At 40.9% G+C, this 12,914-nt stretch overlaps 1 protein-coding gene across 2 annotated transcripts in view; it reads left to right on the forward strand.

The window, feature by feature from the left end:
- LOC136844861 (uncharacterized) overlaps window positions 1-12,914 on the forward strand; it is a 302,711-nt gene that overhangs the window by 168,823 nt on the left and 120,974 nt on the right. For both annotated transcript variants that reach the window (XR_010854988.1, XM_067114105.1), the window contains exon 4: window positions 5,747-7,295. Coding sequence is in view for 1 of the 2 variants with exons in the window: in XM_067114105.1 (XP_066970206.1) it covers window positions 5,747-7,295 (1,549 nt within the window). In the remaining variant the exon portion in view is untranslated. The remainder of the gene's footprint in view (window positions 1-5,746; window positions 7,296-12,914) is intronic.

The raw sequence follows: 12,914 nt of genomic DNA on the forward strand, positions 1-12,914 counted from the left end.
TCCTCTTCTCCAAGAATATTATATATGGTTCCAAATGTAAATGATTCAGTGACTCAACCCAAAATTTCTGGGCACTAGCCCCAAACTGATCCTTGTCTCCTATGGTAATACCTGTCTTCTCTAAATCTTCGCTTATTTTCTCTATTGCATTCTCAGGAATGTACAAATGTCATCCATTGTTTTATATTGTGGGTTAATAAAATCTAGTTAGGTTATATAAACCGTCAGTCTGATTTACTGGTTGGAGGAAAGTGATAAACAAATTTCTTTAAATTCTACATCAGTTATTAAGTTTGCTAAAACTTGTGAATTCAAAGTTTTATTGCGTCTCCATGTTCTGAGCTGACGAGCAAAAAGGCTTCATTTATCTTAGCTCAAAATCTGTTATTCCCTCTGAAATTATACGACTATCTGCATCTGCTAGCCAATGATTTACTGAAGGCTTCGAGTCTGCTTTTGTCAGGATTGGAATCATCCACCTGTCCACAGAAGCGTGTGGCGGTTGTTATGACGGCCGCCTGGTTCATATTAAAAATTGTAATACAGTTTATTAAGTATTATTAGTATTGTTACAAACCAATTAGATAAAGTAGTCAATTAGAATGATTAACACTATTTTGGTTGACATTATTTGTGTTATTATTGTTATCTATTTCCTTGCAAAACAGCATGGTGTGGGAATTTAGTTTTGAAATTCGATTTTGGAATGAATTGTCGACAGTCTTAAATCGTAATGTGAATGTCTAACAGTGTTCAGTAATTCATCAAATACTCATGTTGCATGTCCACACACAAAAAAATTTTCACTCAGAGTACATCAATCAAAAAAAATATTTTCGTTATATTGACACCATTAAAAACAATTTGTCAAATTGTCACCAAAAAAATTAAATTCTCATTGAGGATGCACAATAAAAAACCTTTTTCAATACTCAAAATAAATTTTATATGAAATGTGGGCATCATATCAAAAATTCATTATAATAAGTACACAAAATTACATATATAACTTCTCAAATAATCATCACCAACCGAGTGAAAAAAATAACTAATTCCCTATCTAAATTATTTACTAAATAATTAATTATCATAGAGAGAGTAATGCTGGTATTTATGCAAAAGGAATTTTATTCACTAGAGAGAGTTTTCTTAATTTTCAATCTTATAGCAAGATGCAAAAAAAAATATATATATATCTTCACTTATTTATTAAGAGAGAGAGTGGACAGTAAATTCCTTACTGTGTTGTGTTGTTGATATCGTGATATCGCTAAATGTTGTGCATTCGGCGGTGAGTGTTTTCGCTGAAAAATCACTATGTCTGCGTTGTTTTTCCGCTGTGGTTTTCCGCTTTCGGAATCTTGTTGAAAGTTTGTACGTTGTTTTTCTTCAATCACTCTGATGCAATGTCGCAAACACTGGGCTTATGGTCGCTGTCGGCGTCTTGCTCAATTTGTTGACGGTAACAGTTCAAAATGTTTTTTGCTTCGGGACGCACTAAACTGTTTTATTCACACTTGACGTTCTTGTTGTAAGCTGCTATTCATAACTTTTTGTTTTTTTTTATTTCTTCAGATATATTTTGTTCGTCGTCGTAAAAAAATCTAAGTTCGTTTTGTAGAATTTCGTTTCACTGTAACTTAAATAATTGCACTGATAATTTCATTAATGTTCGTTTGTTTCGTCTCGCCTTCTGGATCCACTTTAGCTGCCACCATTTGTTGAGGATTATCTTCTCCTTTTATGTTCTTTGTTATATGTTTGTATAGATTTTAGTCTTTCTCTTCTTACCTTGGTTTCTTTCGAGGTGTCCTTCAGATCGCTTCGCGGATGATGTACTATCTTTGTATATTTATTATTTTTAAGTATTGATATCTCTCAGAAAGGCATATAGAGACGAGATCGGTAATTTCTTCACTTTAATTGGTACTTAGTATTATAAAGATCAGTACAAAATTAACAAGTTACAATGATAGAAACGAATCACTCTTGACTCAGTCTATATGGGGAACACTGAAGCGAGGGGAGACGTACTCTCCCTTGAAGGACACAGTTCTGAACTCTGCTCTCCTCGTAGGTCTCTAACTCGTTGAACCCCAAGAAAAACTTGCTATCTGCAATCTCCACCTCCTTCTAGCCTTATTGGAAGGATTAATCAGCAAGGCCTCCCCTTCAAGTAGCTGATTGGAAGGACTGTAGTGGGTGTGATTCAAATCTCTCCTTAGAGGACTTGATAGGAGGTGATCTTAGGAGGGTGTGGGAAAGACCCTCCCAAACATAATTGATTGGAGGTTGAAGAAGTACATCACTTGAGCCAACCCCAAATTCCTGGAACTTCCACAAAAACACCTTCCTGAGAAGGCGGGGCTATAGAACCAGCTGCTGTAAGCATTTAGGTTGTGCTGACTCATGTTTTGTTAGCTTCAATCGCGAGGCCATTATTTCTCATTTTTACGACTGTTTTTATGGCTTCAACACGATATACTGCAAATGTAAACATCCCGCGTATTGATAACACGACACAACAGCATTTGGCCGTTATCACTGTGTTCTTTGCCTCTCTCTTTATTCTTATTTCTCTCCTTCTTCTCTCCTAACTTTTTCTTTTTCTCTTTCTATCTCTCTCTCTCTTTTCTATCTAATTTCCCTATCTATTCTACACCACAACATACTTCCACTCCCAAACTTCTCTTGGCTTCTGCTCCAGTTCCTTTTCTTGTTATTCCCCACATTCACTTGCACATTCTCTCCTCCTTTTTCCACCCGGTCTCTCTTACATTCCTCCAACAAGGCTCACACCACACCTATCTCCTCACTCAGTGTCCTTCCATTTACCACCTCAGACACAACATACATCTGTTTTGGCTCATCATCATGTACTCTCAGGCCTTTGAGGAGCTCTAAAACATCCTCCCAATTTAAGCTCTTCCCCGACCACCACTTCCAATCTTTTTTTCTTCTCATTCAAAATTACCCTAATCTCTGGAATGGTGGCCGAGAACTTCTGCATGAGGTGTTTGTTTTCCTCAATTCCTTCCTCTCCATACTTCCTCCTGGCTTAAGCTTACAACGTATGGGTACACAGGCCCACTTCCTCTCTGGCTTTCATCTTCGCCTCCTCAAACCTACAATCCTTCTTGTATACAACACTTCCTTTCATTCTCGTCACCTGCCTAATCGTGCTATCCTTCACAGACTCATACCCTGGCTCACCCTCACACATACTTCTATAGCACATCCTCAACTGCCCATCCAATAACTCTTCAAGCTGTTTCATCCTAACACTTTCATTCTCCCCATACTTTTTACTACAATACTTTTCATACTCATAAAAACTCACATATGTTTCTTTCCTTCCTGATGCAAAGTTTCTCAAACAGGGGAACCTCCCTCAGGAATGCTGTTTTGGCCTCTTTCACCTCTGCCTCACTCAGACCTTCACCACTACTGCTATCACTTCCACTCTTCCAATTATTCTCCACTTCCTATTCCGAGCTACCTCTCCAAATCTTCCAATTATTCTCAACTTGATTCCAAGCTACCTCTCCGAATCTGGGAACTCAACTCCTCTTTCCTCACACCTCTCCCCTTTCATGTCCTCTTCTTTGCCTCTCTTTTCTTACTTTTCTCTTCCTCATCATTTTCACTTGCCGCACTCATACAGCCCTCATCCATGGCAGGTACTTCCCTTCCTTTTTTAAGGATTTTCTTTTTTGCACCTTTTACCTCATCGTTCTCACTTTCCTTCCCAGCGTCGGGCCCACCCTTAGCTATTTCAGCCATCTTCTTCTCCATTGCCTCCATTCTTGCAACCAATTTGCCTTCCCTTACCTGGGCTTTCTCATCCATCACCTCCATTATCGCAACCAATTTACTTTCCCTTACCTGGGCTTTTTCTAACTTTTCCTGTATGCTGATTATCATGTATGTTAGCCTATCCCACCTCTCATTCCAACCCAGCACCTTCCAAATCTGCTCCCCTTGCCATCTCCAGTTGTGCACCCCACTCTATACTATCAATGGCCCCACATTGGGTGCCAAAATATTATGTAGCGGCTTTTTCTTTTAGTACACAATGGGTGCAGTATGATGGGAACAGATTTGGAGGTCATTGAATGAAGCTCAACTTTACTTAACCTAATTTATTACCTTAATACTACAGTGGTCATCAGAAAAAAGAACCTTAATCTGATTCATAAATCTTAATCTTCAGAACAGAAACTTACCTGCCCTTATCACTATAGTTCATCAAAACTTATCCTCCTATACCTAACTTAGCCTAATTTAATATTACCACGACCCCCAAAAGAACCTAAGCCTAATTCCTAAACTTAGATGTATAGTGTCCCCCCCCATCTATGGTCTCTTGAGACTTCTTCAGATTGGGAGTTAGCGAGACTTCTTCAGATTGGGAGTTAGCTTGCTCAGCATTAGCCAGTATTATTTTGTTGATATCCTTCTTCCTACTGGAGAGATCAACACTTTTTTTTTTTTTTCCTTTCCAACTGCTGTCAAACTTTCTTTGCTGCAAGTGTGTCGAGATCTGCACCTTTAAGGGTTTAGTGTCATGTATGGAGGAACAGGAAGAAGAGCGGCCTGACCAAGTGATTTTGTTTCTTTTCTGCAATCTGGCAGCTTCACATTCTCTATGTTCCTTATCACTTCTCTGCCTTATCCCTTCCTCTATTTGCAACAGCTCTTTTACAGTAATTGCCCTCTTATAACATTCTAATCCCTTGTCCTCTGAAGTAAATCCACTGCATCAAGTTCTGCATATTTTATTATTTCATAAGATGCTACAGCCACGAGATAGGCCAACAACAACTCCAACACAGACTTTTTACCACAGTTATAGTCAGCAGATAACTACTCCCAAATAACTTCTGCTAAGGAAGTATCCTAACTTCTCAAGCCGCTTACACATTGGGTTGAAGGGGAGTTCTGTCTTTATACACTTGGCAAACTGCAAATAAAAAGAATTTTAAAAATAAAAGATTAATCAACCTTACAGCAGCACCCACACAAAAAATAAATATAATAAAAAAAAAAATCAAATATTAATTCATACAAACTAACTTTTTTGTACTACCACATCATTCCCATCACCTGTATCTTAAATACAGCTGTAATATAGTCTATTTGTCTTATGCAGTTGGATACTGTGAGTGTAACATCTAATCTAGGTTAATACAATAGTTCACACACACATTTTGTATCATGTATGGTTATACAATATGATGATAATAAGTTCTTGTTCAGAAATACATTAATGGTGATAAAACCATGGCAGGTTATGGGTAGACACAGATAGGCTACGTACATACTGAACTGTGTCATTTATGAAAGAGAGATAAAAAGAAACAGCTATGTTTACAGTTATGTGGTATTGACAAGGAAGGGTTTGGAGTTGCCTGTGAACACCTGTAAAAGTTTAATAGGAAAATTAAAACAATGACTCTTAATAGGAAAATTAAAACAATGACTCTCTCTCTCTCTCTCTCTCTCTCTCTCTCTCTCTCTCTCTCTCTCTCTCTCTCTCTCTCTCTCTCTCTCTCTCTCTCTCTCTCATTCTTAACCCATCAATTTGTGCTTTTTACCAGTTAGTGAGATATAGTACACTAGTACAAATACATAGTTGCACTGAGTAAGGTGCAGTAAAGCGATTGCAATATATTTAGACTTAAGTTTGAAGTTAGTTTGTACATTTTACTTGTTTTTCTGATTTAAGTGTGTTATGTCTTTTCAGGTGAAAGTGCTTATAGAATCAAAATTAACCCATGAAAAAGTTGAATTCCTTGTGAAATCAGAGAAGGAATATTCAAATGGCAGAACGCTGTGGATTTTAACTAAAAGTCTTTACTCCATATGTGAACTGGACAACCATCCAGATTGTAAGTCATGTAGTGATAGACTGCAGTATCTCTTCACTCGTTCTCAACTCTCCAAGACAGAAATTGCTGAAAAGGTTCAAGATATTTTATATCATACTAACAAAACATGCTCATCGATACAGACTGATCTGGGCCTTAATGGGACAGTGCTTATTGTTCCTCCAATCCCAGCTCGTATTGTGCAGGAAGCAGCATCCAGAAGTCATGACGAGCTTCACAGAATGTGTAATATGCATGGTACTCCATGTGCCAGTGATGTGGTTCTGTTTAGACTTCATATATTTTATAATATTTTGTGTGACGCTTGGTCAAGTTTGGCTATTGAATGGCTTTTACCATTTGGGAAGCAGTCCCTTTTCCGTGACTTTCAAAATGCTCTTAGGGGCAAGAACCTTGTATCTATTAAAAATAAAGAACCCCATGATTATGTAGAGAAGGGGTGGCTATTAATAGTAAATGTTCTAATACAGATGGCTCTTGATGGTACTCTTTCTAAAGATCATGACTTACCTAACTTGAGTAATCTCAAGGATCTGTCAGCTAGTATGCTGACATTGCACCATAAAGAGCATGTTAATGCTGAAAGTGATGAAAACAGTGAACAGGCAAATAAATTTGAACATTGTGTTATTGTGGGGAACTCATCATTTTTCACTCAATTGAAAGAAATGTTAAAAGGGTTGCCTGTTTCATTTCTTGAGAAATCAATGGATTTGGATGAAGAGGGAGTTAATATTATTAAAGCACAAAAAGAAAACTACCCTGAAAACACAGTTTGGCTTATTATTCGTGGTGTGTCAGAAATAGCAGAACTAACTGATGTATCACCAAGGTGTGAGGAAGCGAAGTGTGATGACCCTTTGTATGTGTTTGTTCTGAAAAATGACAAAGATGGTAATCCAGATTTCAAAGGATTAAGTATCTCTGACATGATTGAAAAAGTCTTGACCCGGGTTATAGAATTTTCCCTTACTGTTTCAAAACACTTACATAATAGTTCAGAGGTGTTTCTAGCTCCCATTATACCTGTTTCAGCATATTTTGGAGGCATCAATTCTGCTTTATCTCATGACAAGCTACATGAATATGCAGATAAGGATCCCTCCATCCCTGTCTTAGCCGGGTCATCTAAAGAGTGGATATCATCAGTGCTTGAATTAGATAAACAATGGTTGAAAATGATACTTGACAAGGTAAATCAAGAATCCACACAATATCATGTACTTCAGAATCAGTTGAAATCATCTAGTAATGTGCTGATGTTTACTAATGTTCCTGGCAAGAACACCCGATTGCTAGAAGCACAGTCAGCTTGGGGTGAGAATTTAAAGGCTATTATTTCAAGTCTTCTTAGCCAAGAAAAGAAGAAAACGGGTAAAGTGAACCTCGCATTGAAGACTGCAGGTAAGTTTATTATGAAAGTTGAGAGTGATATATTATAGGGAACTTTGACTATAAGTGAAAGATTTAAACAAAAATTTCATATATGTAACTTACCCCGTAATTGCATTGCTGTAGCTTCTACACGCACGACAGCTTGAATTTCGAAATTTGTGGTTACACTTCTTCTCCCTAGAGTAGAGTAGAGTAGAGTAGATGACTAGACCCCGCCCACTTTCTGGGGAAGAAGAGGAACACCTTAGCAACTTGTCTCAATTTGTTTGTGCTGTCTTATGGCTGCACACTTCCCTTTTTGGTGAAGTATTTTGCTTCTGGTTGCCTTCGTCAAGTTTATTATTTAGGTTTATTCATTTATCTTACTGTTCTGAGCTTAGATTTGGCTTTTTGGAGGCTTAGACTGAAAGAGTGAGACTTTGAGTTGACCCCCTTTTTCTTCATCAAGAATTGCCGATCGTTAGATGTTTGGCTTGTTCAGTTGTTCTCTAACGAGAATTACTGACTTGTGTTGTTTTCTTAGACTTGATTTTTCTCTAAGTATTTGTAATTTGACTGATTTTTGACGATGTCTGATTCTAGCTTATATAGTTTTTGGTATTGCAGCAAAGCCTGCAATACCAGGTTAACAAAAGCTTCATATTACTCTCACTCTATTTGACTTCTTGTACAGGACAGGTTTACAATATTAATCTCACTTGTGATGGATGCATAGGTTGGGATGAAAAGACTTGGAAGACTTTAGCTTCTCACCTTGCAAAACTAGAAAGACATAGGGAGCATAAAGCGGCCTCTAAAGTCGTGAGTAAATCCTTGGTTAGTCAAGATACAACTAAGTCAGTAAGTGTTGATTTACCTGTTATTTCATCACCTGTACCCAATGTATCTCTTGTGTCCAGTCCTCACATACCACCCTCTCCTGGCTCCCGTGCTTCCGAACCCGATCGCATCACAAAGCTGGAGACCAGGATTGACCAAAAGTTTGGTCTTATGGTTAACACAGTGTCCCAGTTAGGGGAATCAGTGTGTTTTCTATTGGAAAAGATGAATGAAAAAATTGTTAGTGAAGTGATAGTGGAGGAAGTGGCTACCCATCCTGCCAACTCTCCTAGGGAAAAGTCACTGCCAGACACCCCTAATCATGGGAGGAGGTATACTGGAAGCCCAAGGTGGGTTGGTGGGGTCAGCCCACAGATAGGCACCCTCTCGGTCGCACCTGTGGCGTCTCAGGTGATGACGGAGAGCTGTTGGAAAGGCATCTTGGATGTTCATTGCCTATCCTTTAGTCCCAGAACGCCTGTTCCGGACAAGAGGCACTGGTGACGTTTCTCTAAGGAGTCTCATCGCTTGAAGAGGCGCTCATTGTATTTGGATCAGACGTCTCCGCTCCCCATCAAGAGACCTAGAGAACTTTCCCAGAGTCCAGACCATCTTGCAGTTTTTAGGGCATTCCGGAACACTTCATCAGATCATCCCTCTGGCTGCCAGATTTTGGCTCCCAAGCACTCTCCCACAACTCACAGGCGCTCTTCGTCTTCTTCCAAGCATCTGCCCTGCAAGGAGCACCAGTATTTTTCTGCAGAGCACCCAACAGTGCCTGAACTTCTAGTTACTCCCAGACGCTCAGTAGTGCCCAAGCACCCTTCTTCTGAGTGCCCAGGCACCCACCTGGCACCAGACCCTGTTTGTTCAACTTTTTACTCCAAGCGCCCGGCGCCAATTCCGGATCTCCGATCTTCTTGCGTGCCTAAGACTGATCCTTTGTGGAGGAAGAACTAGATCCTTCTCCAGCTCCCATTCAAATTCAGTTGAATAGTATTTTGGAGCTCCTCAAGAAACCTTTGACATCAGTGAAGACTCCTCCGGACCCTTCAGCATCTCGGATGTTCACGGAAGAGGAGGATTTAGGCCAGGAGTCGACTCCCTCAGCCCACGCTGACCTTCTGAGATATTTACTGCTGTCTTTCCCAGATTTGGCTCCACAGTCAAAGTTCTTGATGAATAATCCCATCAGTTCCTCCAACCTCCCAAAGTTGGTTCTATCCTCATCCTCTAGAAAAGTGTTGGACGATATTGATGTTTGGCTTTCAGAAAAGCAAGATCAAGGGAAAGCCACCTTTTGTATTCCGCCTTCTCGTCTCTCTTGTTTGAGATACCAGTCGTACACCACTGGAGAAGTTCCTTCCCTGGGAGTGGCTGCCTTCTCTCAGGGAGACTTCTCAGGCCTTATAGACTTGGCACGCAGGTCAGCCTTTGCATCAGCGAAAATTGTTTTCATGTACTGAATTTGACCATCTTTTTAAAAACTTTTTTAAGGTTTTTGAGGTGGTAAGCTTCCTTGATTGGTCTGTGGGAGCCATAGCAAAAAAGATTCAGGATTTCTTCCCCTTTTCTGAAGATTGCACGTCAGATTGGCTGAGAGTTATCTGCTGTACAGAGAAGGCCATAAGAGACAGTTCCCATAAATTAGCCTCTGTTTTTGCCATGGGGATACTGAAGAAGAGGGAGCTCTGGTGTTTGTTCACCTCTAAGAATGTTACAGCGTCCCAGAGATCAGCGCTTCTTTTCTCACTTCTCGACCATCACCACCTTTTCCCTCAATCTATGGTCAGCGAGATTACTTCAGAATTACAGAAGAAATAAAACACAGGACCTTTTAGCACAATCCACAAGATGCCCCAGGGATTGGTCTTCCTTCAGTGCTAAATCAGCCTTACCTGTTCAGAGACGCCCTTTTGAGGAAGTAGACAGTGATCAGTCTCTAAATCTCGCGCCACGGTTTTCTTCTCCTCCTGAGCAATTAAGGAGTCCTCTCCAAAACCTGCAGCTCAGAAGTGAGTAGACAGTCCTCTATGCACCCGTGGGTGCTAGACTCCTCTTTTGGGAGAAATGGAGTGCACGAGGAACAGAACCATGGATAGTAGAAGTCTTGAAGGAGGGATACTCAATCCCCTTCAAAGAGAGACCACCATTAGTCAACACACCGGTTGCATTGACGGTCTACTCGGCTGGTTCAGAGAAGTTTTCGGCCCTCTCAGAGAAGTTTCATCGCTTCTCAAAAAAGGGGCGATAGAAGTAGTCGAGGATGTCATTTCTCTGGGCTTTTACAATAGGTTGTTTGTAGTCCCCAGGTCAACAGGGGGATGGAGACCAGTCCTCGACGTGAGTGCACTGAGGCTCTTCGTTGAAAAGACAAGGTTCAAAATGGAAACGGATCGTTCAGTTCTTTCATCCATTCATCAGGGAGATTGGATGACCTCCCTAGACATGCAAGATGCATACTTTCACATCCCCATTCACCTTTCATCGAGAAAGTATCTGCAGTTCATTTTCACGAACGAAGTTTTCCAGTTCCAAGCCCTGTGTTATGGTCTTTCGACGGCCCCACAAGTCTTCACCACAGTTCTCGCCCTGCTGGGAGTCAACATTCTTCTTTATCTGGACGATGGCTAATTCATTCACCCACAAAAGATCAATGCATGGAAGACCTTCGGAGGACCCTTCTTTTAACTCAAAAACCAGGCTTACTGATAAACCTACCAGAATCCCAGCTGATTCCCTCTCAGAGGAATCTGTATGTGGGGATTCAGATAGACTCTCAGAGTTTTCAGGTTTTTTCATCTAAGATGAGAATAGAGTCCTGCCTGAAAATTGTCAACCACTTCCTTTCAATCCAGACCTGTTCATCCAAAGATTGATGAGCTTATTGGGCACTGTCGTCAATAGAACAGTTCATCAGGTTGGGGAGATTACACATGAGAGTCCTTCAGTTTTTTCTTAAAATCAGCTGAGACCGAAAAATTTACCCGGACATGTATGTCTTTCCAGTAACAGAAGAGTTTAAAGAGGATCTACGGTGGTGGCAGTCCGCAGACAGGTATGCAGGAAGGAAGTTTCTTCTCCCATTGAACCCAGACTAGGCTGCTTCTCCGATGTGTCGGACATGGGTTGGGAAGCCCATCTAAGAGACAAAGAAATTTCAGGATCTTGGTCTCTAGAGGAGAGACATCTTCACATCAGCAACAAGGAACTAAGAGCAATTCATTTGGGACTGTTACACTTCAAGGGAGAAGTCCACAGCAAAGTTGTAACAGTATACTTGGACATCACCACTGCCTTAACTTACTGTACATCAATCGACAAGGAGGAACTCACTCCTCCCTGTTCGAGGTAGCGAGGTCACTCCCAATTTGGGCAGACCAGAACAGGATGAAACTGGTCACTCGTTTCATACAAGGCAAAATGAATGTCTCGGCAGATGAGTTGAGCTGAAAAAAACAAATTCTCCCCACAGAATGGACCCTGGACCATCGGATCTGCAATGACCTGTGGAAGCTTTGGGGGACACCTTTCCATGATTTCTTTGCAAATTCCAAGAACCACCCTCTTCCTCTTTATTGCTCCCCATTTCCAGACCCTCATGCATGGGCAACAGATGCCCTCCTGCAGGATTGGTCCAATCTAGATCTATACGCCTTCCCTCCTTTCAGTATGATAAGGGAGGTACTGAACAAGCTTCAAGCTCACTCAAATGTCAAAATAACATTGATGGCACCCTTCTGGCCCCAGAAAGAGTGGCTTAAAGACCTTCTGGCTCATCTTTTGGACCTCCCGAGACTCCTTCCTACAATACCAGGGCTTCTCAGACAGCTCTGCTTCAGGAAGTTTCATCAAAACTTATCCACTCTGGCCCTGACAGGGTTTTGTCTGTCTACAAACTCCTGAGAGCAAATGGTTTTTCAGGACCTGTGGCAAAAGCAATTGACAATTGCAGACATCAGTCCTCAAGCAAGGTATACCAGGCAAAATGGACCATTTCTGGGCTCGACCTGTGTCACCCAGTGAAATGGTTCCAATAGCACACATTTCTAGGTATAACTATTGCTAAATATACCAGAGAAAAAAGCTATCCATAATGCCAGGGTTACTACCCCTGGATCGATCACCACAATGGTGTCGGTATGCACTAGGGGTGAGTGGTAACCACTATCACAGGTCTTCATCCTATAGATCTCTTTATTCTCAAAGTCCCAAACTTGGGGGAGCCGTACCAACGATTGCCTCCTGCTCACCCGCTAGGTACCACCCGCACCCGCCATCTTCATTCCAATCTTAGCACGAACACGCGTACACCGTAAAAATTTTCCTTTGGTGATTGTGTTCTCTTTTTCAGCTCAAATCATGTCCTCCATCGAGAATTTTCCACCATCTAAGTTGAGTACTATTTCTGATTGGTTTTTTAATGCAAGAGGCATTGTACTTATGAACTGTACGTAAATAATGTGTAAATAGTTCTGATATGCAGCCGAGCGTGGGCTGTGTTTGCCTCTTTCCCGTTTTTGACCTTCAGTCTCAGCTTTTCTATTAGCAGAACGAATTCTGTTAGTTTTTATCCATACTCCATTCAGTTTGGAGCTTAATTAGAGAAATTACCATGTCGCTGGTAGGAGATAAGGAACCTGGCATCATGGCCGAGCTAGGCTCAACCTTTTCTGATAATAGAATTTGAGTCCTTTTATCGGTTTCCTTCCTCCACCAGCGAGTTGGTGCCTTCTCGATGGTGTGATTATTATTATTATCATAATCATTGCTGATATGTACAAGGATGGATGGCATGTCCATTCCTGG

The sequence above is a fragment of the Macrobrachium rosenbergii genome, chromosome 13 (genome assembly GCF_040412425.1).
Source record: "Macrobrachium rosenbergii isolate ZJJX-2024 chromosome 13, ASM4041242v1, whole genome shotgun sequence".
NCBI lineage: Eukaryota > Metazoa > Arthropoda > Malacostraca > Decapoda > Palaemonidae > Macrobrachium > Macrobrachium rosenbergii.